Source organism: Mobula birostris, chromosome 16 (assembly GCF_030028105.1).
Source record: "Mobula birostris isolate sMobBir1 chromosome 16, sMobBir1.hap1, whole genome shotgun sequence".
Classification (NCBI taxonomy): domain Eukaryota; kingdom Metazoa; phylum Chordata; class Chondrichthyes; order Myliobatiformes; family Myliobatidae; genus Mobula; species Mobula birostris.
The window spans coordinates 22270732-22297171 of record NC_092385.1 but is presented as its reverse complement, the minus strand read 5'-3'; the positions used below and the strand labels follow the sequence as shown (position 1 = coordinate 22297171).

The 26440-nt window shown below is 40.6% G+C and overlaps 1 protein-coding gene across 5 annotated transcripts in view; it reads right to left on the bottom strand.

Moving 5' to 3' along the window:
* The window catches only part of cacna2d3a (calcium channel, voltage-dependent, alpha 2/delta subunit 3a), a 797416-nt gene that overhangs the window by 525021 nt on the left and 245955 nt on the right, over positions 1-26440 (bottom strand). For all 5 annotated transcript variants that reach the window (XM_072280402.1, XM_072280404.1, XM_072280403.1 and 2 more), the window contains one exon: positions 21247-21306. In XM_072280402.1, coding sequence (XP_072136503.1) covers positions 21247-21306 — 60 coding nt within the window. The remainder of the gene's footprint in view (positions 1-21246; positions 21307-26440) is intronic.

Sequence of the window (26440 nt, the reverse complement as noted above, 5' to 3'; positions counted from 1 at the left end):
TGCTTTGACCCCAGCATCTGCAGAGTATTTTGTGTAAACTAGCCTCTATTCCCTCCTCCCTGCAGTAGATAGATACTCCACTTGCAAATAGGAGCCAATCAAACCAACCCTAAGCAACATACACTACCCCATAGTCCATACCTCCTGAACCGTGTACAACAGTATAACTTGTATGTGCGGATATGAAAGACATGAGTGTGATTCTTAATGAATGTTTAGCATCTGCTCGCATGAAGGAAGTGAATGAAATGCAAATTCTAACTCAGAAAAGCAAAAGCAGAACTTTGGGTCAGCACGGACTAGAAGGGCCGAGATGGCCTGTTTCAGTGCTGTAATTGTTATATGGTTATATGGATGAATTAGACTCAGTGAGAGAGAAACAGAGTGAGAGAAAGGAAACAGAGCTTTGACCAGTGACCAACCTGGACATCGGAAGTTTTGATAGGAGTGGATTTCACTCAGGTCCATAGCCTGAGCAGTAAAGGGAGTAGTGGGTCGCTACAGCTTAACAGAGCTTTGACCAGCAACCAATCCGCTTTTGGGATTGATTAGCAAGAGCAAATCAAAGGAAGGCAGAGGCAAGCACAATGGCCATCATCTGAGTGGACAGGGTCAGAATGACAACCTTGAAGCTTTAGCTCTTCAAGGCTTCAGTGAAGACAGGCTTCAGTCAAAGACAACAAAAAGAAAAGAAAAGGACAACGTTAAGTTTTTTTCTCCTTCCCTTCTTTTTTCTGATCAGCTAAGACAGTTGAGATGCCAGGCAGGATGGTGAAATGCTCCTCTTGTGGGACATGGGAAGGCAGGGAGAACCTCAGTGTACCTGATGACTACAACTGCAAGAAGTGCATCCAGCTGCAGCTTCTAACAAACCATGTTAAGGAGTTAGAGCTGGAAATGGATGAATTCTGGATCATTAGGGAGGCTGAGGGGGAGATAGACCGGACATGTAAAGAGGTAGTTACACCCAAGGAGCAGAACACAGGAAACTCGGTGACAGTCAAGAAGGGGAAAGGGGTTAAGGAGCCAGTGCAGAGTACCCCTGTGGGCCATCCCCCTCAACAACAGGTATATCACTTTGGATACTGTTGTGGGGGGGGGGGCTGACCTAACAGAGCAACATCACAGTGGTCGGGTCTCTGGCATTGAGTCTGCCTCTGTGCCTCAGCAGGCAAGGGGCGAGAAGAGGTACACCGTGGTGACAGGGGATTCATCAGTGAGAGGAACATACAGGAGGTTCCGTGGGTGAGAATGAGATTCCTGAGTGGTATGTTGCCTCCTGGGTGCCAGGGTTTGGGACACCTTGGATTGAGTCCTCAGTATCCTTAAGTGGTAGGGTGAATAGCCAGAGGTCATAGTCCATATAGGTAACAATATGGCAGGACGAGTGATGAGGTTCTACATAGGGAATTCGGAGAGTTAGGTGCTAAGTCAAAGCACAGGACCTCCAAAGTTGTGAACTCAGGATTGCTCCCTGCACCACTTGCTAGTGAGGCCAGAAATACGGAGATCAAACAGTTTAACACGTTGCTAAAGAGTTGGTGTAGGAGAGAGGGCCTAAGATTCTTGGATCATTGGGCTTTCTTCCAGGAAAGGCGGGACCTGTACAGAAGGGAGGTTTGCACCTGAACTGGAGGGGAACTAATATCCTCGTGGGAAGGCTTGTTAATACTGCATGGTGGGGTTTAAAATGGCTATTGAAATGGAAAGATGTCTCTGCTCCCACTTTGATACAATGGTTCTCTCAGGTGATGTTATGTCTTAGTTTGGAAAAAATCATAAGTCGAACTTTTGATCCCCGATTTGACTTTGAGAAAAGGTGGGGTTCTTTTGCCCGCTACTATCATCTGATTTGAGTTAATTAAGATGGTTTCCTTCTGATTCTTGTTTAAATGGATTTGAGTTGGCGGATTGATGTTTTTCTTTTATGGAAGCTTGTATGGCGTATAGTTCTGGGGTCGTGCTCCCAATGGGTTTATTTTTCTCTTTTCGTTTTTTTTTGTTAGCAGGGTTTTTTTTGTTTCAGTTAGTAGGGGTTCTTTTTTCCAAAAAAAATTCTTAACACTTTATATTTTCTTATTATTATTGATATATTGTTTAGCTTTGTTAATCAGTTACTTGGTAATTTAACTCCTCATTGTATATATTGACATGTTGACTTGATTACTTTAATTTTTTTTCATTGATCTCAATAATAATCAATAAAAAAGATTTAAAAATGAAATGAAATGGAAATAGCTGCGGGGGGGGGGGGGGAGGGGTGGGAACCAGAGTGCCAGAACAGTTAGTGGAGAGGTTGTGGAGGCAGATATTGGAAAGACCTCAAAGTTAGGAATCAAAAGGTCGAGCATGGTGCAAATAGTGTCCTGAGCTGCACATAGTTCTTTCAGTGCACCAAGTATCACAGAGAAGACAGATGATAATGCTGAAGATGAAGTAGCCAATAAAGAACCTAGAGCTTTCCAGCTGTATATGACGAATAAACTCTTCTCTGGCTTCCAGCCGGGTACATTGATTTTAACTAATGTTTCAATGACAAATTCTACCATCTTCATCCGGGATGATGGCCAGGCATATCTAGTCCGTTGGTATTTATACCCCTGTCATCCATCCCTCCTAATTGGTTAGTCCTCATCCAATCAGGTTTCCGGTGTCCCACCTTGTTTACAATTGAATTGATTTCAGCCATGATTTGATTGTAAACAAGGTGGAACAGTGAAAACCTGGTTGGATGAGGAGAAACCAATCAGGAGGGACAGACGACAGGGGTATAAATACCACCAGACTAGAGATTGCCAGATATAATCCCTGATGAAGATGGCAGAGTTTGCCATTGAAACATCAGTTAAAGTTGATACCTGAACCTGGCTTGAAGCCCAAGAAGTTTATTCATGAGGTAGTTGGTTTACAAACCGAGGCAATGTGTAGTGAGGAGAGGCAAAATTGCAGTCAATAGGATAAGTTGCAACGTGGACAAAATGAAATCGGGTGAATACAGGACTGAAGGTATTATATTTGAATATGCACAGCATACAAAATAAGGTCAATGAACTTGTAGCACAGTTTCAGATTAGCATGTGTGATGTTGTAGGCATCACTGAATCCTGACTGAAAGAAGCTTATAGCTGGAAGCTTAATGTCCAGGATACACATTGTATTGAAAGGACAGGCAGGAAGACAGGGAGGGCAGCATTGCTCTGTTGGTAAAAAATGAAATCAAATCATTAGAAAGACGTGACATAGGGTCAGAAGCTATTGAATCGTTGTGGATAGATCTAAGGAACTGCAAAAGTAAAAAGACCCTGATGTGGGTTGTATAAAACTCCCAAACAGTAGTGAGGATGTGATCTACAAATTACAATGGGAGATAGAAAACGCATACCAACAGGGCAATGTTGCAATAGTTATGGTGGATTTCAATAGCAAGTAGATTGGGAAAATCAGGTTAGTGCAGGACTCCAAGAGGGGAAATTTCCAGAATGCCTACAAGATGATATTTTAGAGCAATTCATGGTTGAGACTTTTATGGGATCAGGTATTCTGGATGGGGTGTAGTGTAATGAACCAGAATTGACTAGAGAGCTTAAGGAGAAAGTCATCATAAAATGATTGAATTCACTCTGAAATTTGACAAGGAGAAGCTAAAGTCAAGTGTATCAGTATTACAGTGGAGTAAAGGGAATTACAGAGGCATGAGAGTGGAGTTGGCCAAAATTGATGGGAAAAGGATGCTGGCAGGGATGACGGCAGACAGCAATGGCTGGAATTTCTGGAAGCAATTCGGAAGGCACAGGATACTGTATATACATCCGAAAGAGGAAGGAGTATTCTAAAGGCAAGATGACACAACCGTGATAACAAAAGAAGTCAAAGCCAACATAAAAGCCAAAGAGAGGGCATAGAATAGAACAAAAATTAGTGGAAAGTTAGAGAATTATCTATATATTACATCAGGAAGCCTTTCTGAACACATGTAACAAACTCCATCCCATCCAAACCCCTTGCTCTAAAACAATATGTTATTCTAAAATGGAGACACAGTCCAGAAGAAGGTTCTTAGCCCAAAATGTCAACTATTCCTTTCCTGCAATGCATTGTGTAATGATTTGATCTGTATGAAAAATATGCAAGACAAGCTTTTTACTGTATCTCAGTACATGTGACAATAATACGTCCTAATGCCCTCCATAGAAGTTGCTTGTCCAGCTTAGTTGTTCCAGTATTTTGTGAGTGTTGATGTTATTCTAAATCAACGTTTTAAATTGCATGTAAATGTCAAAAGAAATTACCTTCATTTCAAGAGGATGCGAAAGCAGTATAAATTTCATCCAAATTAGTATAGGGCAAGGATTCTCAACCTGGGGTCTATGTACCCTTTGGTTAATGATAGTGGTCCATGGCATAAAAAAAGTTGGGAACCCCTGGCTTAGGGTAAATAAGAGCAAAAGAGTTGAAAGTCAGTCTGATGCAGGGTCTTGACCTGAAACTATAACAATTCCTTTCTCTCACACATTGTCGCTAGATCCACTGTCCTCCGACAGTTTGTTTTTTTGTTTCAGATAAAGCATAAAAAGTAAACCTCAAAGAACAATGTGGGTATCAATTTAAGGGGTACTGGCAGCAAAGATGAGGGAAAAGGGAGGTGTACGCTGCGACAGGCTTCATTTGAATCTTGTTTGGACCAGTAATGAGCAATCAAATAGCTAAGGCTGTGGAAAGTGCTCAAGTTGGAGACTGTGGGGTGGCAAAATGCTGGCATTCAGATGGAGAACTAATGCTGATATACAATGTTCCCTCTAATTTTTAGTAGTCAGTGTGCACAAAAATCTTATGTTGTGCAAAGTTTTTTCCTGTGACAAAAGTATGTGCGCACTGAATGCAGACATGGCACAGTTTATTTAGGCTTACAAAATATTTGACGTAAAACTGCACAGAATAACAACAAAATAACATACATATTTAAGTCACTCAGTTATTTTTTTCTCTCTCCTGTCTTTGGCATTTACCCATACTTTGTAAACTCTATCTAGGCTAATAGAACTTCCATCCAATTGATAGCTTTTGATTCTCATTAACATATCCAAATGACATTCACCTAAACAATTTCTCAGCTTATTTTTGAGTTGATTCATTAGGCTAAAACCTCACTCACAGTCCGCACTAGATGCAAGAAAGGTTCCCCCAATGTCCATCAACTGTGCAAGTTCGCAAAACTGTTCATTTTGAAGTACAAATGCCACCATTTGAGCAAAGTTTGGAATCAGTTTGGATTTAATTTTTTCTTGCACGGAAAATTTGAAATCATTAAACTGTCTATTACACATCAAAGTTGCTGGTGAACACAGCAGGCCAGGCAGCATCTCTAGGAAGAGGTACAGTCAACGTTTCGGGCCGAGACCCTTCGTCAGGACTAACTGAAGGAAAAGCTAGTAAGAGATTTGAAAGTGGGAGGGGGAAGGGGAAAGGGGAGATCCAAAATGATAGGAGAAGACAGGAGGGGGAGGGATGGAGCCAAGAGATGGACAGGTGATTGGCAAAAGGGATATGAGAGGATCATGGGACAGGAGGCCCAGAGAGAAGGAAAAGGGGGAGGGGGGGAAAAACCCAGAGGATGGGCAAGGGGTGTAGTCAGAGGGACAGAGGGAGAAAAAGGAGAGAGAAAAAGAAAGTGTGTAAATAAATAAATAACGGATGGGGTACGAGGGGGAGGTGGGGCATTAGCAGAAGTTAGAGAAGACAATGTTCATGCCATCAGGTTGAAGGCTACCCAGATGGAATATAAGGTGTTGTTCCTCCAACCTGAGTGTGGCTTCCTCTTTACAGTAGAGGAGGCCGTGGATTGACATATCAGAATGGGAATGGGATGTGGAATTAAAATGTGTGGCCACTGGGAGATCCTGCTTTCTCTGGCGGACAGAGCGTAGGTGTTCAGCAAAACGGTCTCCCAGTCTGTGTCGGGTCTCGCCAATATATAGAAGGCCACATCGGGAGCACCGGATGCAGTATATCACCCCAGCCGACTCACAGGTGAAGTGTCGCCTCACCTGGAAGGACTGTCTGGGGCCCTGAATGGTGGTAAGGGAGGAAGTGTAAGGGCATGTGTAGCACTTGTTCCGCTTACAAGGATATGTGCCAGGAGGGAGATCAGTGGGGAGGGATGGGGGGGGGGGTAACAAATAGACAAGGGAGTCGCGTAGGGAGCGATCCCTGCGGAAAGCAGAGGTGGGGGAGGGAAAGATGTGCTTAGTGGTGGGATCCCGTTAGAGGTGGCAGAAGTTACGGAGAATAACATGTTGGACCCGGAGGCTGGAGGGGTGGTAGGTGAGGACCAGGGGAACCCTATTCCTAGTAGGGTGGCGGGAGGATGGAGTGAGAGCAGATGTGCGTGAAATGGGGGAGATGCATTTGAGAGCAGAGTTGATGGTGGAGGAAGGGAAGCCCCTTTCTTTAAAAAAGGAGGACACCTCCCTCGTCCTGGAATGAAAAGCCTCATCCTGAGAGCAGATGCGGCGGAGACGGAGGAACGTCTCATTCACCAGCAACTTTGATGTGTGTTGCTTGAATTTCCAGCGTCTGCAGAATTCCTCGTGTTTGCATTTTTAAACTGTCTATTACAGTATTTTCAACTAGAAAATCATGATATTTTAGACATAAGGCATTAACTTTTTACCACCAAATGTGAAGTCACAATCTGCAATTGCGGAGAAATCAAAAGCTGACCATTCTTGTACCTCATCTCCAGGAAACCTTTCTTCTAAATGAACACAGACTATTTATAAAAGTCAATAGCGAACTTGTATCTACTGTGACGTTTTCTTCACATTGTTGGCTTAGCAAAACTTTAACTTTGTCACTCCACGAAACATTGTCTCCCAGATACTGCTTTCTTATCTTGTTAATTTTGCCTCCTGCAAAATGAAATGATTCAATCGGTGTCAGGCCACTCTTTTGCAGAATCTTGCACAGTGCAGCCAGTTCATCAAAGACATCACTTAAAACCTGTAAAGCTAGTTTGTATGTGATGTTTATCAATTTCTTGTGACAGTATTTAGCCACAGGGTCATTTGACTGATCTTTTCAAATAAAAACTTAGTAAGCTATCTACAGGATTTGAAACAGATCTTTGTAAACTTTAGGATATGAACACTGTCCGCCAAAGACGGCTGCCACAATGATGCACGATGAACCCTGATGAACTGGAACAGGAAAGGTGAGATGACGTAAATTAGTGAAGTGCATTGTATTTGAAAAACCGACTAACTAGTTAACAGAAACATTTAGCTAAAAGATTATTAAGTATAATTATTAATTACTACATTAGGTAACTAAACTTTTGTGTGCACATTAATTATCTTTGTGCGCTGGTTGAAAAACGTGTGTGCGTGCGCACACGCGCACACCTTAGAGGGAACATAGCTGATATGTAATATTAAATAAACTGATTGAACACCTAATGATCAAATGCTGACTGTTGTATTTACTGAGAGTAATCCTCCGCAATCTTGTCCGCAATTTACAGACCACCTGCGGCCAAATATAACCAAGCAATTGAAATACTATTTGATGCTGTCACCGTACAAGAAACAGTTCACCCTCCATGTAATGTCTCTTAAAAGACCCTATTGTATTTACCTCCACCACTGTTGCTGGCACTGCATTCCACACACCCACCACTCTGTGTGAAAAATTTACCTCTGACATCCCCCTTGTACCTACTTCCAAGCACCTTAAAACTATGCCCTCTTGTGTTAGCCATTTCAGCCCTGAGAAAAAGCCTCTGGCTATCCACTCGATCAATGCCTGTCATCATCTTATGCACTTCTATGAGATCACCCTCATCCTCCATTGTTCCAAGGAGAAAAGGCCAAGTTCTCGCAACCTATTCTCATAAGGCATGCTCCCAATCCAGGCAACATCTGTGTAAATCTCCTCTGCACTCTCTCTATAGGATCCACATCCTTCCTGTGGTCCTGTAGTGAGGTGACCAGAACTGAACACAGTAGTCCAAGTGGGGTCTAACCACAGCCTTATATAGCTGTAACATTACTTCACGGCTCCTGAACTCAATCCCTCAGTTGATGAAGGCCAACACATCATACACCTTCTTAACAACACTGTCAACCTGCGCAGCAGCTTTGAGTGTCCTTTGGACATGGATCCCAAGATCGCTCTGATCCTCTACACTCCGATCCTCTTGTACTTCTCCCGTCCCTATTGATGATGCAAAGCTCATCGCCAGAGGCTCAGCAATCTCCTCCCTCACTTCTCACAGTAGCCTGGGGTATACCTCATCTGGACCCGGCGTCTTATCTAACAATGCTTTTCAAAAGTTCCAGCACATCCTCTTTCTTAATGTCTACACGCTCATGTGTTTCAGTCCACTGTAAGTCATCCCCACATCGCCAAGGTCCTTTTCCCTGGTGAATACTGAAGCAAAGTGTTCATAAAGTACCTCTGCTACCTTCTCCAACTCCATGCACACGTTTCCACTAACGCACCTGATTGGTACTACTCACACACGGCTTATCCTCTTGCTCTTCACATACTTGTAGAATACTTTGTGGTTTTCCTTAACCCTGCTCACCAAGGCCGTCTCATGACCCCTTCTAGCTCTCCTAATTTCATTCTTAAGCTCCTTCCTGGCAACCTTGTAATTTTCTAGAGCCTAACAGTACCTAGTTTCTTGAACTTTTCATAAGCTTTTCTTCTTAACGAGATTTTTTGCATCCTTTGTACACCATGGTTCTTTTACCCTACCATCCTTTCCCTGCCTCAATGGAACATACCTATGCAGAACGCCATGCAAATGTTCCCTGAACATTTGCCACATCTCTGCTGCGCATTTCCCTGAGAACAATTGCTCCCAAGTTTCTGCATCATAGCATCATACTTCCTCCTACTCCAATTAAAACGTTTTCCCAAATTGTCTGCTCCTATCCCTCTCCAGCGCTATGGGGAAGGAGACAGAGTTGTGATCACTACCTCCAAGATGCTCTCCCACTGAGAGATCTGACACCTGACCAGGTTCATTTCCCAATACCAGATCAAGTACGGCCTCTCCTCTAGTTGGCTTATTGCATCAGGAAACCTTCCTAAATACACCGAACAAACCCCACCTCATTCAAACTCCTTGCTCTAAGAAATTAAGAAATATTAAGAGAGCTAAAATCACCCATCACAACAACCTATTATTATTGCATTGTTCCAGAATTTGCCCCTTATCTGCTCCCTGCTCCTCGATGTCTCTGTTACTATTGGGGGGGGGGCTATAAAAACACCCAGTAGAGTTATTGCCCCCATCCTGTTTCTGACTTTCACCCACACTGACTCAGTAGACAATCCCTCCACGACTTCCTCCTTTCCTGCAGCCGTGATACTCCCCCTGATTAGCAATGCCATACCCCCACCTCTTTTGCCTCCATGCCTGTCCTTATTGAAATAGCTAAAGCTTGGCCCACTCAGCAGCCATTCCTGCCCCTAAGACTTCCAAGTTTCTGTAATAGCCAGAATGTAATAGTTCCACTTATTGATCCATGCTGTAAGTTTATCCACCTTGTTTATGATATTCCTTGCATTAAAATAGACTCATCTCAAACTATCTGACTGAGTGCATCTTTGCTCTATCAACTGCCTATCCTTCCTCACAAACTCCCTACTTTTGTACCAACTGCCCTATCCTCAGCCTCTTCACTTCGATTCCCACCTCATTGCAAATCTAGTTTAAATGCTTCTACTTCCTTAGGCGTTTACAAACATTTGGCATGACATCTAGAACTTTGACAAAATTTTATAGCTGTGTAGTGAAGAGTATATTGACTAGCTGCATCACAATGTGGTATGGAAACACCAATGCCCTTGAACAGAAAATCCTACAAAAAGTAGTGTATATAGCACAGTCCTTCACGCAAAAAGCCCTCCCCAGCATTGAACACATCTACATGAGCTTTCTCGCAGGAAAGTAGCATCCATCATCAAATATCCCCACCACCCAGGTCATACTCTCTTCTCGCTGCTGCCATCAGGAAGAAGGTAGAGGAGCCTCAGCTTTCACACCACCAGGTTCAGGAACAGTTATTACCCCTCAAACATCAGGCTCTTGAACCAATGGGGATAACTTCACCCATCTTCACTTTGCCCCATCACTGAACTGTTCCCACAACCTATGGACTCACTTTGAAGGACTCTTTATCTCATGTTCTCAATATTTATTGTTTATTTCTTTATTATTATTATTATTATTATTTCTTTTCTTCTTTCCTTTGGTATTTCTACAGTTTGCTGTCTTTTGCACACAGGTTATCCATCCTGTTGGTGCGATCATTTATTGATTCTATTATGGTTATTGGATTTATTGAGCATTCCTGCAAGAAAAGAATCTCAATGTTGTATACGGTGACCATATATGTATTTGATAATAAATTTACTTTGAACTTTGAGGAAGAGGCTGATCTTGCGAACTCTAACTAAAATGGCAGAGACATTATGCTTCATAAGAATTTTCAAATGCAGTTTATTATGTGTGTGAAGAGGACTAATTTCTTGGGAAATGGGGAAAATACTGGTGTGGAAAACTAAATCAGCCTGTTTTTACAATGAGATGGCCCCTGAAAAGCTTCCTCCTTTACTGTAGCTCTCTACAATTATATTATCTTCCAAGGATTACCGACGCTGTAGGTTTTCAACATAACTAGATTTACATCAATTGTCTAAATATAAAATATACATTTACAGGAAATGTAATAAATATCAATTTTAAAATTAAATATTATTCTGTTTGTCTCTATGCAGTGAGTGAAAAAATACGTTTTAGTTAGATGAGTGTTACAAGTAAATTGAGACAGAAGGAAGCCAGATAGTTCTGTGATGAAAAGCCCCATTACAAAACGATACAAATGCAATATGAACATTTAACTGACATTATCTGAAACTATGAATTAAACCTGCCATGGATGAAGATAGATTTAACTAAATTCCAATGATTAAACACAAATACAGTGGATTCTGATTAATTGGGACCAGTACATTTTGGCCCAATTAAGTGGCTGCTGCAATTAGCTGAACTTTCATGGAAATAGTCAAAAAGGTATTAAAAAACTGAACAACAAATTATGTATTTAAATGAAATATAGAACAAATTAGAATACTACTGATGGTACTACAGTACTGTAAAACTGTGTATTAGATCGTAAAAGTTATCATCCAGTGTACACAATGAACAAAATTAGCACAAGCACCTGGTACAGATAATAAACTGCCTTCACACAATACTATTGATGATTACATCACCAAATCTTCATTTCACTGCAACAGTCAAGATGATTTATTGATACCTTCAATTTCTTTGTAGTACTTAACTGGTTGAGATAGTAAAATCATTTCATTTTCACTCCCAGCCATTTTTGGCATCTCCAAGCCTGAATGCTTGAAACCACAGTGAGCAAAACAATTCTAAGTTGTCTTACTGCTTACTTATTGTGAACTATCAGTGACAAAAATCACTACGTGTTCCAACGCAAACACATGCAACTGCCGCTATTTAAAAACTGTTCGCATGGTGTAGCGTCTAATGGCCATACAAACACGGACAACTGACACTAGTTAGAACCTGTTCGGCAACAGTCACCTGCCCCAATTATATGGACTAGAGTCCAAAATAAGCTGCTACACCAATTAACCATCGGCCCAATTAACCAAAATCTACTGTATTAAAAACAAAGATGAATTTAGTCCTGCATCATATTCCCTCAATCTTGAATGAGATCATGGTGACTTATACTGGCACAACAATCTAAACTTGTTCTTATTTTCTGGCATGTCTTCATCAAGGTCTTGGAGGATGAATGAAAATTCATCTCCTGATCTTATTGCTTAGGTTTTGCTAGGACTAGAGAAAGTGAAATAATTAAAATTGGGCACTGAAACATAACTCCAGTTTTGAAGTCAAATATAACTACAGTAGAACTATTTATCTAGCTTGCTGAGGACTTTGAGCTGATCATGTACTAAGAGCATATAATTGACTGGATAACTAAAAAACATGTGGAGAGAAGTTATGTTTCTTGTTAATCAAGCCCAATTTCTCTCCCTGTACACCAAGGATACAAACAAAATCACAGATTCTTGAAGTGTTCATGATCTTGCAATTTCCAACCCATTATACATCTTGTTTAGCATGATTTTCTGTTGAAGATCTCTTGGTGTACATTATATATATCACTGGAACATTATTCATGACAAACTGGAAATTGGTCACCGCTTTGAACATCTCCAATACATCTGACAGGATTTAGCATTGTGCACATAGTGTTTGTGTTCACAGTTTCTACTTCACTCTCCATCTGCTCTTTCTTTGTTGTAGACCATGGCACAGTCTGTTTACATTCAGCCAGATGTTTATCTGGTTTTCAGGCTTCCTCGCTCCCAGCTCTTTTCCATTACTGATTAAATTTTCCGTCAATCATCTAGACAAAGTGACTATTAACTCTCTTCCACCTTCATTCATTCCTTCCCAGAATCTAAAACTATAGGACTTCTCAATCTCTTTCAATCCCCATTTTTTATCTGCAATTTATAACCCTTAAAATCCAGAGCTTCCTCTCATTTAATTCACTACTTTCATAATTTATTCTACTTTCTGTAATTATTAACATGCATCATAAATTGTTTTAACACTTAAAAAAATCCTCATCAGGTCAGGCTGCATCTGTGGATAGAAATAATGCTGCAGGTTATTAGTTTGGCACCGTGCCATAGATTTAGAACATTGTTCATTCATCATTGTGTCGAGTAATTCAGCATTTACTTCTGATTGTAGTACTTTGTGTTTGCTGTGCATGGAATTCTACTGCATTCAAAATAAAGTTATTGACACAGGAAGGTAATAATAATGAAAATTTGTATTTCAATTAAATTTACCATTTACAAAGGTTTTTATTATGTTAAGACATTTTTTTCTGAATATTATTTGGAAATAGCCTTTCTTTATACTGGACCTAATTCAGTTAATAACGCAGCATGATGCATAAATATTTTCATGTCAAAGTACTGACATATATGGAATTAAACTCTTACCTTTAATACCAAGTATCATCATGACACTTTTTGATATGGAACTATTGTGTTTACAATAAATATAATGCATGTTCCATTTTATCTCTGAATGAGCCTCAGCAGAGGTAAAAAAGACGAATTGATTATTGCAGTTATTTTTCTACAACTAATTTATTTACCTGTCTATAGGAAGTAGCAAAAGTAATAGCCAGAATTCTCAATATTGTGAGAAATCAAAATTTATGTTTGGCTGAGGCTTTAATGAGTAAGGGAGTGGCATATGTACATAGGCAAGCAGTATTCCCTCTAATTTGCATAGATACGTGGCCACAAAGTAACTGAAATGCTCCCCTGCACATAGCCTTTGTTGCTGCACAGCTGGAATTTCTTTATATTAAAGAAATAATTTTGAAATTATGCTAATATAATTTTGAAAGTATGTTAATTATGAAATACCCTGTAATTATGTGTTAATGAATATAATCTATACATTTTCTAAATAATAAATGTACCACAAGCTTAACTTTGAAACATATTTACATATTTACATTGTCAGTGTTTCAAGTTACAACACTGTTATAAGTTGTAACAATAAACAAAGAATGGAAATTGGTAGCTCATTGTTAACAAACCGCTGGTCTGTGGTTTATTGTTTATAAGGTGCCCCATAGTTTTCAGGCCATGCAAACATTTCCTGCTCAGAGTAATGGTTGGTCCACGCAGCTGTAAAAGAACATTAGAGGGAAAGTTGTATACAAGATACACTTACAATTGTAAAAGCTGAAAAGTTCCAAAATACTACACACTGAACATTTACCTAAAAGACTAACAACATATTTATAGCTTATGGCTCATGTATTTATGGGGATTTCTAAATAGAAATGGATGATATGTAACTGTTGGTGAACTTACTAAGAAAGATAGTAGATTGTTAGGACCAGCTGAAAGAAAGAAAGAACTACTCAAGCATAATTGTTTTTCTGGTTGGTAGGGATGGCTTTGTGGACAAAGAGGGGGTTAAGGGTCAGGTTAGGGTTTAGGGACAGAATGTGGGGAAGTAGAGGTCAGGCTGGAGTCGTTGGCGGGTTCTGGGATGGGAGTTCCTCGCAGGCAGGAGGTATGAAGGCCAATTGGCGAGACCAGAGTTTGAGGCCTAGTGTTTGGGGTAGCATCATCAGGGAGTCTGAAGTTTGTGACCTAGTGTTCACTGTCCTCACCTAGAGTCATCATTCAACATCATTGGCAAGTATTGGGTCAATACCGAAGATCAAAGCCCGAAAGTAGATCGGAGGTCTAGAAGTCCGCAGAAGCCCAGGCCTGCGAGTCTCTGGAGTTCATTGAGGAAGGCAGAGTCCAATGTCTGCAAATGCACAGTTCTGCTGGAAAACTGAAGATGGCTTCTCCTGGGATTGGAGGAAAGTGTATGTGTGTGTCTGTGTGGGTGGGCGGGTGGTAGGGGGAATGCGGCTTGTTCCACCGCTGTTGTTGTGTTGCTTGTTATGTTCTGTTTGTCTTGCATTACCGAGTATTGTGGGTGTGTTATGCTGGTATCTGAATGTGAGGCGGTGCTTGTGGGCTGCCCCCCCCCCCCACATCGTTAGTCTGCGTTGATTGTTAACACAAACAACGTATTTTGTAATATGTTTCGATATACATGTGACAAATTAATGAATCTGAATCCGCTTTCAGGGAGGACAGTGATTGGGCTAAAGAAGCTGAAGGAAAAGTGCAGCAAGTAATGGTATCAGTAAATTCTGGGCATTGTGTAGCAAGAAAAAGTTAAGAAATACTTTGAATGGTTTATGGAAACAAAAAATACTGCTATGATGATGAAAATAGAAAGTAAAAGTACAAGTAGATGCATGGGTATTAGATGTATATTCAGAGAAGTTAAAGGGTAAAATTTGAAGCAAGGAAATGTTGGCTAAAACTGATGGCAAGGAAATGAAAAGAACCACAACATGAGCAATTTGAAGCCCAACGTTAAGCTGAAAGGTTAGCAAAACAAATAAGGTGGGCTGTCAATGCTGGCACTTTCCAAGTATGAGAGTTTTTTTGCCGTAAAAATAACAGCACCTGTTATGTAAAGCAAACTGCATGCCCTCTGCTGGGTTGTTATAGTTGAAAAGTCAAATGGCTCCTAGTGACAACACTTTTGCACATTTTAATCACAAAAGAACAACTTCAAACAAAATGAACAGTGTATTCAAAAGCCTGGTTGTGCCATTTTAAATGCTGGATATGAGTGCACATGGTATTAAGTGGTTGTACATGAACATTATAATTGAACAGGTAAATTCTAAATCATCCCTGATGAAGATGGCAGAGTTTCTCACAGAAATGTTGGTTATAATCAATATCTGTAACCAACCGAAAGTCCAAGCAGTGCTTATTATTTTTCAGTTAGTTTGGTTATTATGGAATAATTATGGAAGAGTAGGTTTGCATTGTTCTTCCTCAGTTTTAGGGTTTTCAATACTTAATCTTATGTCATATTGTTGGGAATTCATAATTCCAACTTGACCACACGTTGTTGTTTATCTAATCTTTTTTCTTTATGTCCCATGTTGCTTGATCCTTTAAAAGATTCTGTTTTCTCTGTATAGTCTCCTCTCTTTTAATAAGGCAATGAATGCCCCTTGTCCTTAAAAAAAAATGTAGACTTTTGACTTGTGGCCTTGAAATTTTTCCATGCACTTTATTTTTGATGTTAAAACAGAATTATGCATCGCCCTAACATTGATCACGGAAGCTACGCAAAGAGTGAGATATCTAAGAGCAAATTTTACAGTGCGGTTAGATTTCCCTATATAATGTCACTTGAAACTGGCATTGGTAGCACTATGGGGGGAAATATATGTCAGAATAAAACTGAGCTGAAAAAACAAAAGGACCACTGAAAAATTAGGAGACAAATTTTCCAACTGGTGCTAAGCCTTCCAGAAATGTATGCAAAATGCTCTAGTCCAGGTTAACCTGATAGTCAACTGAGCAGACTACAAATTTAGAAATGAGTGAACAATTTGCTAAGCTCTTGTGATTGCAGCCACATGGCATCAACAAATGTTAAAAGTAACACCTTCTGGGTGGTGGTCCATTAGTCTGGTTAACCTTTCTTAGTCTTTCTGACACAATTAAAAACACCATCCCTCACCACTATCCATTGTCCATGAAAATGCCTCTGCTTGGATCGGCTCTTACCAATCACAACCACAACAGAAACAAATTCACAATGGGTTCTTTTCTGACTCCTATATCAGTAAGTACATTTAGAACAATCTAATCTCCATCCTGTCGAGCACCTCCGCTCCGTCCACCACAACAGACAGGATCTCCCAGTAGCCACCCACTTCAACTCTGCTTCCCACTCCCATTCAGATATGTCCATACATGGCCTCCTCTACTGCCATGATGAGGCTAAACTCAGGTTGGAGGAGCAACACCTCATATACCGTCTAGGTAGTCTCCAGCCCCTTGGTATGAACATAGAATTCTCCAACTTCCGGTAATTCCCTCCCCCTCCCTTCCTCTATTCCTATGTCACTCTGCCCCCTCCCCTAGCTGCCCATCACCTCCCTCATGGTTCCGCCTCCTTCTACTACCCATTGTGTTTTCCCCTATTCTTTCTTCACCTTTCCTGCCTATCACCTGCCTGCTTCCCCTCCCCCTCCCCTTTATCTTTCCCCTTACTGGTTTTTCACCTGGACCCTACCAGCCTTCTCCTTCCCACCTTCCCCCCACCTTCTTTATAGGGCCTCTGCCCCTTCCCTCTACAGTCCTGACGAAGGGTTCCGGCCCAAAACGTTGACTGATAGTTTCCACGGATGCTGCCCAACCTGCTGAGTTCCTCCAGCGTGTTGTGAGTGTTGCTAATCTCCATCCTGTTCTTCTGGAAGAAAATGCCTGTGGCAACATCATCCAGACACTGTACACAGTGACATTTAGTTCCACTGGCCCACCACCCCACACTGCTCACGATCCCTCCTGCTTTTCAGATTATTTCTTCACAGACAGACTTAGACAAGTTACCAGTTCCTTCAGTTAAACATGTGTGAGGTCAAAGTCATAGGTTTCAGTGTCTACCACAAACTCCACACAGATCATATCACTTCAGTACTTGCAAAATGCTGTAGGAACTCAGCAGGTCAGGCAGCATCTCTGGAAAAGAGCAAGTAGTCGATGTTTTCGGCTGAGGCCCTTCATCATACCACTTGTTTCCAGTCACTGTCTCATGGTGAATGTAAATTGATGCAAGCTATCAAACAAGGTTGGGGGACGGAGGCTGACGATGCCAGGAACACTTAGCAGGTCAAGCAGCATCTTGGAAAGATAAACAATCAGTATTTCAAATCTGAGGTACTTCATCAAAAGATGGCCCAACTGAGTAATAAAACTGTACAAAGTTAACAAGGCCATCCAATTTAAGTGGCTTAAAATAAATTGTAATATAATCTAGCTATTCTTTTAATCTCAAATAAACATGTAATCCAAACTAAGATACTTTTTTTAAAATAGTGCACCATTCTTATTTACTAATGTTTTTGTTAATTTAATAACCAATAAAAAGTTTTTCCTTCTTCTGGAATAATTTTCTTGGCCTTTTTTAGATGGCACCCAGGACTATCCTCATTCTCCACTTCCAATACTGCATTTGTACAATATTGTCCTCAACTGATCCCTTCGCTCTCCCTGTTAATGCCATATGTTCAATAATGCCTCAAGACTCCCATTTCTTTCCTGTTTGTGGCTTTCTACATAACTTTTTATGGGCATGCAATTACTTCAATACACATGGGTAAACTAAACATAAAGCTATTAAATCATAAAATTACAGGAACACAGAAGGAATTCATTTGACCCATTGAGTATGTGCCAACATTTTAAAAAGGAAAGACAAATAATTCATTGTCCACTTCTTTCCACATTGCTTCACCTTTTTAGGTTTTCATACAATTCTTTTTCACTACGCTTCTTATTTTTATTTGGAGATGCAGCCCCTCTGGCCCTCTGAGCAGTTCCACCCAGCAATCCCCCGATTCAACCCTAGCCTAATCACAGGACAATATACAACGACCAATTAACCTGCTAACCGGTACATTTTTGGACTGTGGGAGGAAACCGGAGCACCCAGAGAAATCCCACACACACACACAGGAAGAAGTGTTCAAACTTGCTAACAGAGGATACCAGAATTGAACTTCAAATTCTGATGCCCTGAGCTATAATAGCACCGCGCTAATCATTACGTTTCCATGGTGTCTATTTATATTTTTATTCCAAATGATAGAATTTCTATGTAAAAAGAACTTTTTTCTCATATTCATTGCTGCCTTCTAAATAATCTTAAGCAAGATACTTGCACTGTGAGCAGATAATATGCCAAGTAATTTTACATGCAACAAGAATTATTCTGGAAACATTCTCAAAGGAAAAATTACAACTTAAATTGTTTCTTCTGTAAACTAATTTATTTTTTGTTTGTCTTAATTCGCAATTAGCCTGAAAATAAACTGCTGTTTTTCCAAATTCTGTACCCAAAAATTACAGCCGAATGTTTTTGTTAGTTATTTTGTACAGAAATGTTTCTTATCCATACACGATTCATAATGACTATGAATCTTACCTTTTACAGATCACTGCCATTTGGCAATCCAAGAAGATTATACTCATAAAATTACAAATCTTAGAGCAATTATTAGAACAGACTCCTTCCTCCAAGAAAACTTGGATTTAACTGGTACAAAATGGTACACTCTAAATATATCCTTTTTTTAGTAGCCAATAATTAAACACTTAGTAATTGGAACTCAGCTGCTGAGATGCAGGAAATCCAAGAAAAAATAGAAATTGCCAGAAGCACTCAGCATTCTTGTAAAGAGAAATAGGGGCTTGATTTTTTAGATAAAGAACTTTTCATTCGAACTGGATAAGTGTGACAATGAGTATAGTTTAGGTTACAGAGAGGGGTAAGAGTGTTCAGGAAATAGAGGGGATATCCAAAATAGATCAGAGAGCAAAGCTGTCAAAACCGGCAATTAAATACAGAGAGCTAAAAAAAATATATTTAACAGAATGATAAGTCACATCATTGAGGAGAGAGGGAGGAAGATGGATGGTAACCTGAAAACGTTATATTCAATATTAATGGCGGTAACAATTGTTAAAGTAATAATTTCTTTAAAAACCAATTAAAATTTACATGTATACATAAAGGTTTATTTACACAAGTATAAATATTTACATAATTACATTTAAATCTTGTGAAAGGATGTTGCATTTTGTAACTCCAAAACATAAAACTAATTGAAAGGAAACACAGAGCCAGGAAGCAAAAGCGTTCTACCAGAGTGTAGGTGCAATTGCGATTCCAAAGAACATTAAAGCCCTTTGCGAGTGTTTATGATGAAAAGCACTTTGGACTCCCCCTCCAGCTCCATCTGTAGATAGGCCTCAGCTAAATCCACTTTGCTGAAGTGTGTTAGGCCAGAAAGGTTTGCAGAGATATTCTCTACCCTGCTCAGAGGGTATTGGTCTACTTTCAATACTGGGTTGATAGTGACCTTAAACTCACTACAGATCCTGACAGACAAATGCTTCTTGACTATCAGAACTACTGGTATTGCCCACGGGCTCCATTCAAGCTCAAAAAGAATTCCTTCAACCTCCATGCAATCTAGCTCGCTACTTTATCACAAGTGATATAAAACTGGACAGGCTTTGTAAAACTTCATTGTGGAATTTTCATTTAACACTATTTTACCCTTGAGATAATTGAGTTTTCCAATTGTATCCTTAAACACTGCTGTTGCATCTTCCAGTTCCTTTCTTATAAACCCTTTTTTACTTGGTGTCTCTAGAGATGCAGCTCATTAGCTCCTCACTAACAGCCATTGGACTCAGCGGTGAGAAAACCACTTTTTATGAACTCCGTACATCTTGAGTAGGTGTGACTTGGGTCCCACCTAAACCAGGAAGTAGGGATGTCTCGACCACCTGAACCTCAATCTGTGTGAATACTGTGTAAGTGTTGTTGCATACAGTTATAAAGAAAGTATATTTCTGAATGTCTACTTAACCAATCTATTATTAAAGAAGAAAGACAAAAAAGGGCACATTATAATTAAAACAATCTAATGTGCTCAAGGTTGGAGCTCAGATCTTCCAAAAGCTGAATGTGTTACAGCACCAACTCCTATTCACCAATCACCGGAGAATTTCCCATCTTGGTCTTGAATCGTGCATTCCCGTTGGATCGAATCCTATGGCCGGTTCTCTCAATCTTCTTCTCTCCAACTCCTCCGAAAAGACCTCAACCACCCCAGTGTCCGTCTCAAAACCTCTCTGCCCAGCTATCTCTCTAACCTTCTCCCAATTTCACCATCCTATTTGGTTGACTCGATATTCCTAAACTGAACATCACAACCCCTTATCTTTAACGGTAACCCAAACACTACCAGCAGAACACACTGCTTCTATAGAAAGCCATTAAGTGAACTAGCCTACACATTAGCATTAAGATCTTAACCAGGGTGTGACACTTAATTTGGTTTTTGTTAATTCTATTGTGAAGAATGTGGCGTGCAAAAAGCGGATGGACCTCCAATCAAGTTGTAGTTGTCTCAGCCAATGACATCCCCACAATGCTAGCCCTTCTGCTTTTACCACATACAAGCCCAATGTGACTGTTGGTTGTATTTCACTGTTATGAATGTCATTCCTACAGGAGTTATCTTTTCTCCAGTATAAATTCTTAGTTGGATATCTGTAGGCTTCAGTTCAGGATCTTTGAAATGCCGTTCAAATACATTTCATGGAATGAATGAAACAGCTGAGCCAGTGTCCAATTCCATTTTAATTAATTTCCCATTGGTTTCTATATGGTGCAAGCTATATTGCTTTTCTATTGTTAGTTTTCACATTGTAAATCTCAAGGCTATTCAGTCCTGTGTAATTCTCTTCATTATCAGATTTCTCATCAACAGCATGCAGATTAGTGTGCTTTCTGAAACTAGAACTTGACATTTCAGCTTTTTCCCTTCCCTGGGTAATCCATTTATTTTTGTCTGCTGAACACAGCTCACAGGAAAGTAGTAGAACATGAGCAGTTTTCCAACTCTTACAATCACTGTATTACATGTATAATTCTTCATTATATGTTCCAGGACTTCCACATTGCTAAAACAATTATTTGCTTACCTCCAAATCTGAATTATATTCATGCTGCAAATGAGCATTTTCAGCAGCTTCAACAAGGCGCTGTAAAAATAAAGACAAGATCCAACGAAGTTAAAGAAGTTAATTGCAATCGGTTATTCACATTCTGTATATCATTATTATTAATCATAATTTTTGTGCATGCAACCAGAAATTTTGGGTTTCTGAAATGTAATTTGTTTAAACTTACTGTTCCACTGGGTCCCAAACGACAAGCAATGGGGCCCAATGTTAGTGAAATTGCCCAATATCACAATATGATGAGATCCAAGATTATAAGGAATGGATCACGAGATACAGGTTAAGGGAAGTTACTTTGTTTTAATTATTTTGCTATGGTTTCATGTTACTAATTGTGAATAATTGGTTTATGTTTGTTTTAAAATTTATATTTCAGAATTTTTATTATTTTTTTAAATTCAATAATTTTCAATGTTTTTAAATTATTTTCAGGTTTGAGAAGGCAACAAAACTTTCAGGACTAATTGGGGGAGCACTCCTCAAAGGACTACTGGAGACAATGCTGCCATCCAAGCTGTGTCAGTGGAATCCTAAATGTTATGGCAGCAAGATCGGCAACAGGTAAAGGAGAGCACAACTGTGAAGGGACTGAGTGACGATACAAGTTGGGGTCAGTAAATTGGTCACATTATACCTGTTCTTTGTGCCGTGAACATAGTTACATTTACTTCTTACAGAGTGATTGTGCTTCTGTGAAGCATTCTGTATGCAAACTAGACATTCCCATTTTAATGATTTCATGTTTTCAATCACATCATGCAAAACTTACAACATTATACCTTCCTACTTGCATAATCAGCAGCAGCTTTGCTAGTACACACAAAGCCCTGTTGTTAATTACTTCAACTTTGCCAGAGGATGCCTGGAAACAACTTCTCGGTTGAGTTTGGGTGTCATTGTGGCATTTCTCCTAGAAACAGAAAACTTAAATATCTGGAAATCAGATTGCATCCATGTTTTGCTGTAGCTAAACCACAATAATGCACAATCAGCCCACAAAAATAAACCAGAAAACAAGATTACAGCCAGAAACAGGAAATGAAAGAAGAATATTTTGGTCCAGAATCTCATGTGATATTGTGCAGTTGCCTGCACTTTCCTATGCATCAAACACAAAGGTCCTCACCCTAAATAATACATTAGCCACAATATAACATAGCAGTCCTTACTTGTGAAACTAAGTTCTGGGGAGATGACTTGAATGCAAAGAGAAAAGCATTCCAGAGCCACAATAGGAAGAACATGGGAAGAGGTGACAACAGTGGTTTGGATTAGGAATGAAAATCCCACACAGTGGGATAAAGTATTTCAAGGTTTCAAGATCTCCCCACTCTATCTCCTTGTTCAACACCACACAGCCAAACCAATCCCCCCGGCATAACCTCAATATTGTGGTCAAAACCCCCATCAAGCACCAAACAACCTTCTATCCACATGCTTTCCACAATCTTCCAGGCAAGTTCGTGAACATTGTTTCAGAACAGAACATGAAACAGAGTAACCATAGAGTTGGGAGAAGGAAAAGGATGATGGTGGTGATGATGATGGTAATGATGATGGCGAAGACGATGATGATGATGATGGTGGTGGTGATGATAATGGTGATGGTAATAATGATGGTGATGATGATGATGATGGTGGTGGGTGAGGATGGTGATGATGATGATGGTGATGACGATGAGGAGGAGGAAGAGGAGGAGGAAGAGGAGGGGGAATTCAGTGCATCACCATGCTTTGTGCCCCACTGTATCACCTCAGAGACTAACACAGTGAGCATATGAGGCCAAAGTGACCCACATCACCAGGTGAGAAGGCAGATCCCCTTAGGCTGCAGTCTGGCATCTGGTGTAATGAATGTAGGGTGGCTTATCAGGCAGGAGAAATTGAGGTATGTACACAATCTGTGCTGCCTCAAAAAAATCAGATGAGAACCCTGATGGAAGAGTTTCATGCCCTGTTTAAAATGGATATAATCTGAAGAGCCCATATCCATACTATCCAAGAAGGTTATGTGGAGCCAAACACTCTGCTTTACAAAGGCTCTTTTACAACCCACTCCAGATTGCCTGCTTATTCCAATGGTATTTGTGACGGAAGCACAGACAGAAATCACGCAAATTCTCATCGTGTCTGTGCATTCTCATCTAATCTGGCTTGACAAACTCAGCTACAGTATATGGGAGCAGCTTCTTACTCAGAAAGAACAGTGATCAGCCACAAGAGAGCAGTGGTACATCCTCATCAGTGGAGATGGGCCTGCTACCCATAAATAGTTCACATTTCCCCATGGACAAAGAGATTCTGCACATCAGCAGAATGCTGCCCCTCATGAGCAGAGGTTCCACATGCCTATAGGAGCAGAGACGTAGCATGTGAGGACTCATCTCCCTCCTGCAGCAGCAAAAATGCCTCACCACTCCACACACTATTCCTCACTATCAGCAAGAGTCTTGCTGGTAAATGGTTGTGACCTGAGTCTGAGGAGTGAATTCAGTTGGGGTAGTAGGGTCTGTCTGCCAAGTCAGCCCCAGTTCTGGAACTGGAAACAATGATGCAGCAGCCAGAATGCCAGCAGATGGTTTTTCACTCTATACCCAATCCCCTGGTAAGTTGCCTGGCTTTCTGGGTTCAACACATTGATACACCCCCGATGGGTACTATTTCTCCTCCCAGCACATTCAGCAATGCCCCATTGGCAGCCACACTAGTCTTCTCCCTTCAATCAGCCCTGGACAGCAGCCTGACTCCAGCTATTCTAAGGTCAGAGGTTCTCATGGTCATCCTCAAAGAGAAAGGGAGTTGCCTTCCAGAAACCACACAGGGTAAACTGCAGCAATAGTGTTCGGAAATTGACGCTCAGCTTCAAGGCTGGAACATGAAAGTAGCAAAAGGATGCCTTACTTTCCTGCATTCCTCTATTGTATAGAAATTTCCAATTGCAGTATTGAAATATGTTCTAACAGAATGCCAATAACACCTTTGGTCATGCAGCATTAAATTACAATGAAATAGTCTCTGCCTCATCTAGAAATATCACTTGGGCCATGTTTGCCCACAAAACCTTTACTGTTAATTGCTGCTTTCACCTTCAAAGTCATAGCATCATTGTAGAAAGACCCAAATGATCTTAAAGCAATTAAACTCATGCAGTAGTTATCATGTTGTTGGTATTGATTATGCCTGATCCGCAAAGCATGATCACTGTCACATGATTGTTATCCTTACTTGCAATTTTGCAATAGTTTTTATGGCCACCTTTGAGGGAGAGATGTCTTTATGAAACATACGTGAGATTGCAAGTTAAAGAGACGTACAGTATCCGCTGAAAGTTTTCCCCTTAAAACAGCTCCCACCTTATGCGAGGGATTGAAAGATTGGGATCTGTTGTACTGAAGAACAATGATGGAGGTCCTTCACTAAAACTTAATCCCGATAATCTTCCTCATGCTCCTCTAAATCTGCCATTCTCCAGTCTGGACCTCATTTCCCAAATATTCTTAGTCTTTGCCTGACACTAGTTTCATCTCTGTTTGGTGCTGTCTGCTGCACACAGTGCAGACAGTGAGTGAGTGAGTGAGGCCTCCGTCGGTCAGAGTTGACCATGGATATTGCATTCTGGCTGTCTAGATAGGCAAGCCTGGGCAGTACGATATGGAGAGGCTGTTGCCCATGTAGCAAGCTCTCCCTCTCCATGCATCTGATGAGCCCAAAGGGACGGCAGAGATCAAAGCAGTTTGGTACCAGCAGCATTGGAAGAGTTTCCAGTCAGCACTAAACTCAACGTAGGACTGTCGTAGGGACGCCAGCCTCCAGATTTTTCCTTTGGCGTTTACTCCCAAAGCCTTCCCCATGAATGGGTAAAGCCACACGGCAGCAGAGATCTGAGATTAGAGTTTTCCTTTTCCTGGATGAGCTGCCAACCACGGTTAATGAGCCCCATCTGCCCGAAGCAACTGGTTTTAAGATGCTCGTAACCCGCCTTAGCCCCTTCTCCTGTCAGTCCTGGCAGACTGACTGGCAGCAGGCGGTACACAACAATAAAGTTTCCACACCTGACCAGTCTATACTGCAGGATTCACCTCACAATGATAAAGTAACTCTTGTCTACACCCTGGGCTGTGGAGGGTCTCCAAAACATAACATTCATCATGAGCAAAATCTTCTTGTGATGTATAACCACCTGCACATTTACAAAGTAGAAAGCCTTTGGACACAAAGTGAGGTCAATGGCCACTGTCAATAACAGATACACATCCCAGTCCAACTGATCACAATTCGATCAAAACAGCTAAAATCATTTTTATGTATAGCTCATACAGAGGTCATATTTTCACAATTCAATCCAAAGGCTACACATAAACCATATCAGAAATCTATTATTGGCTTAACAACTGTGTTAGAAATGAATTTTAGGTAACAATTGTTACGAGAATTTGATTTGTCATTTTGGTACCTTCTGGTAAAGAAATTTCTCTCTCCCCTTTTCTCTATTCCTCATCCTCTTCTCATCTGCCTATCACCTCTCCCTGTACCCATTCTCCTTCCCTTTCTCCTATGGTCCACTCTCCTCTCCTATCAGATTCCTTCGTCGGTAGCTCTTGACCTTTCCCACCCACCTGGCTCCACCTATCACCTTCCAACTAGCCTCCTACTCCACTCCCCACATTTTTTTATTCTGGTAACTTCCCCCTTCTTAGTCCTGAAAAAGTGTCTTGGTCCAAAATGTCAAATATCTATTCATTTCCATAGATGCTGCCCGACCTGCTGAGTTACTCCAGCATTTTGTGTGTGTTGCTTTAGTTACATTTAGTGCTTTTATTGGCAATGTGGCTTAACTGCAAATTCTGACGGTATAAAATAGTTGTCTGAATTACACAGGATTATGTAATATATACATCACACAAGAACAGGCCACTTAAAGGGTCATTGTAAGTAAGATGAAGGCTAGTCTTCCCACTAAGTCTGTGCAGGCTCCTTGTCAAGCAACTCATCAGTCCCATTCCCTCCCTCTTTCCAAACATCCTTGCAAATTATTCCCTTTAAATGCCTCTAAACTCCTTTTGAAGACCTTTGGCTCAAGTTGCTTATATCCACTCTAAGTAACCTGCCAGTTGTTGACATCTCACTCCATCAGCGTAACCCTTTGCCCTTCTCA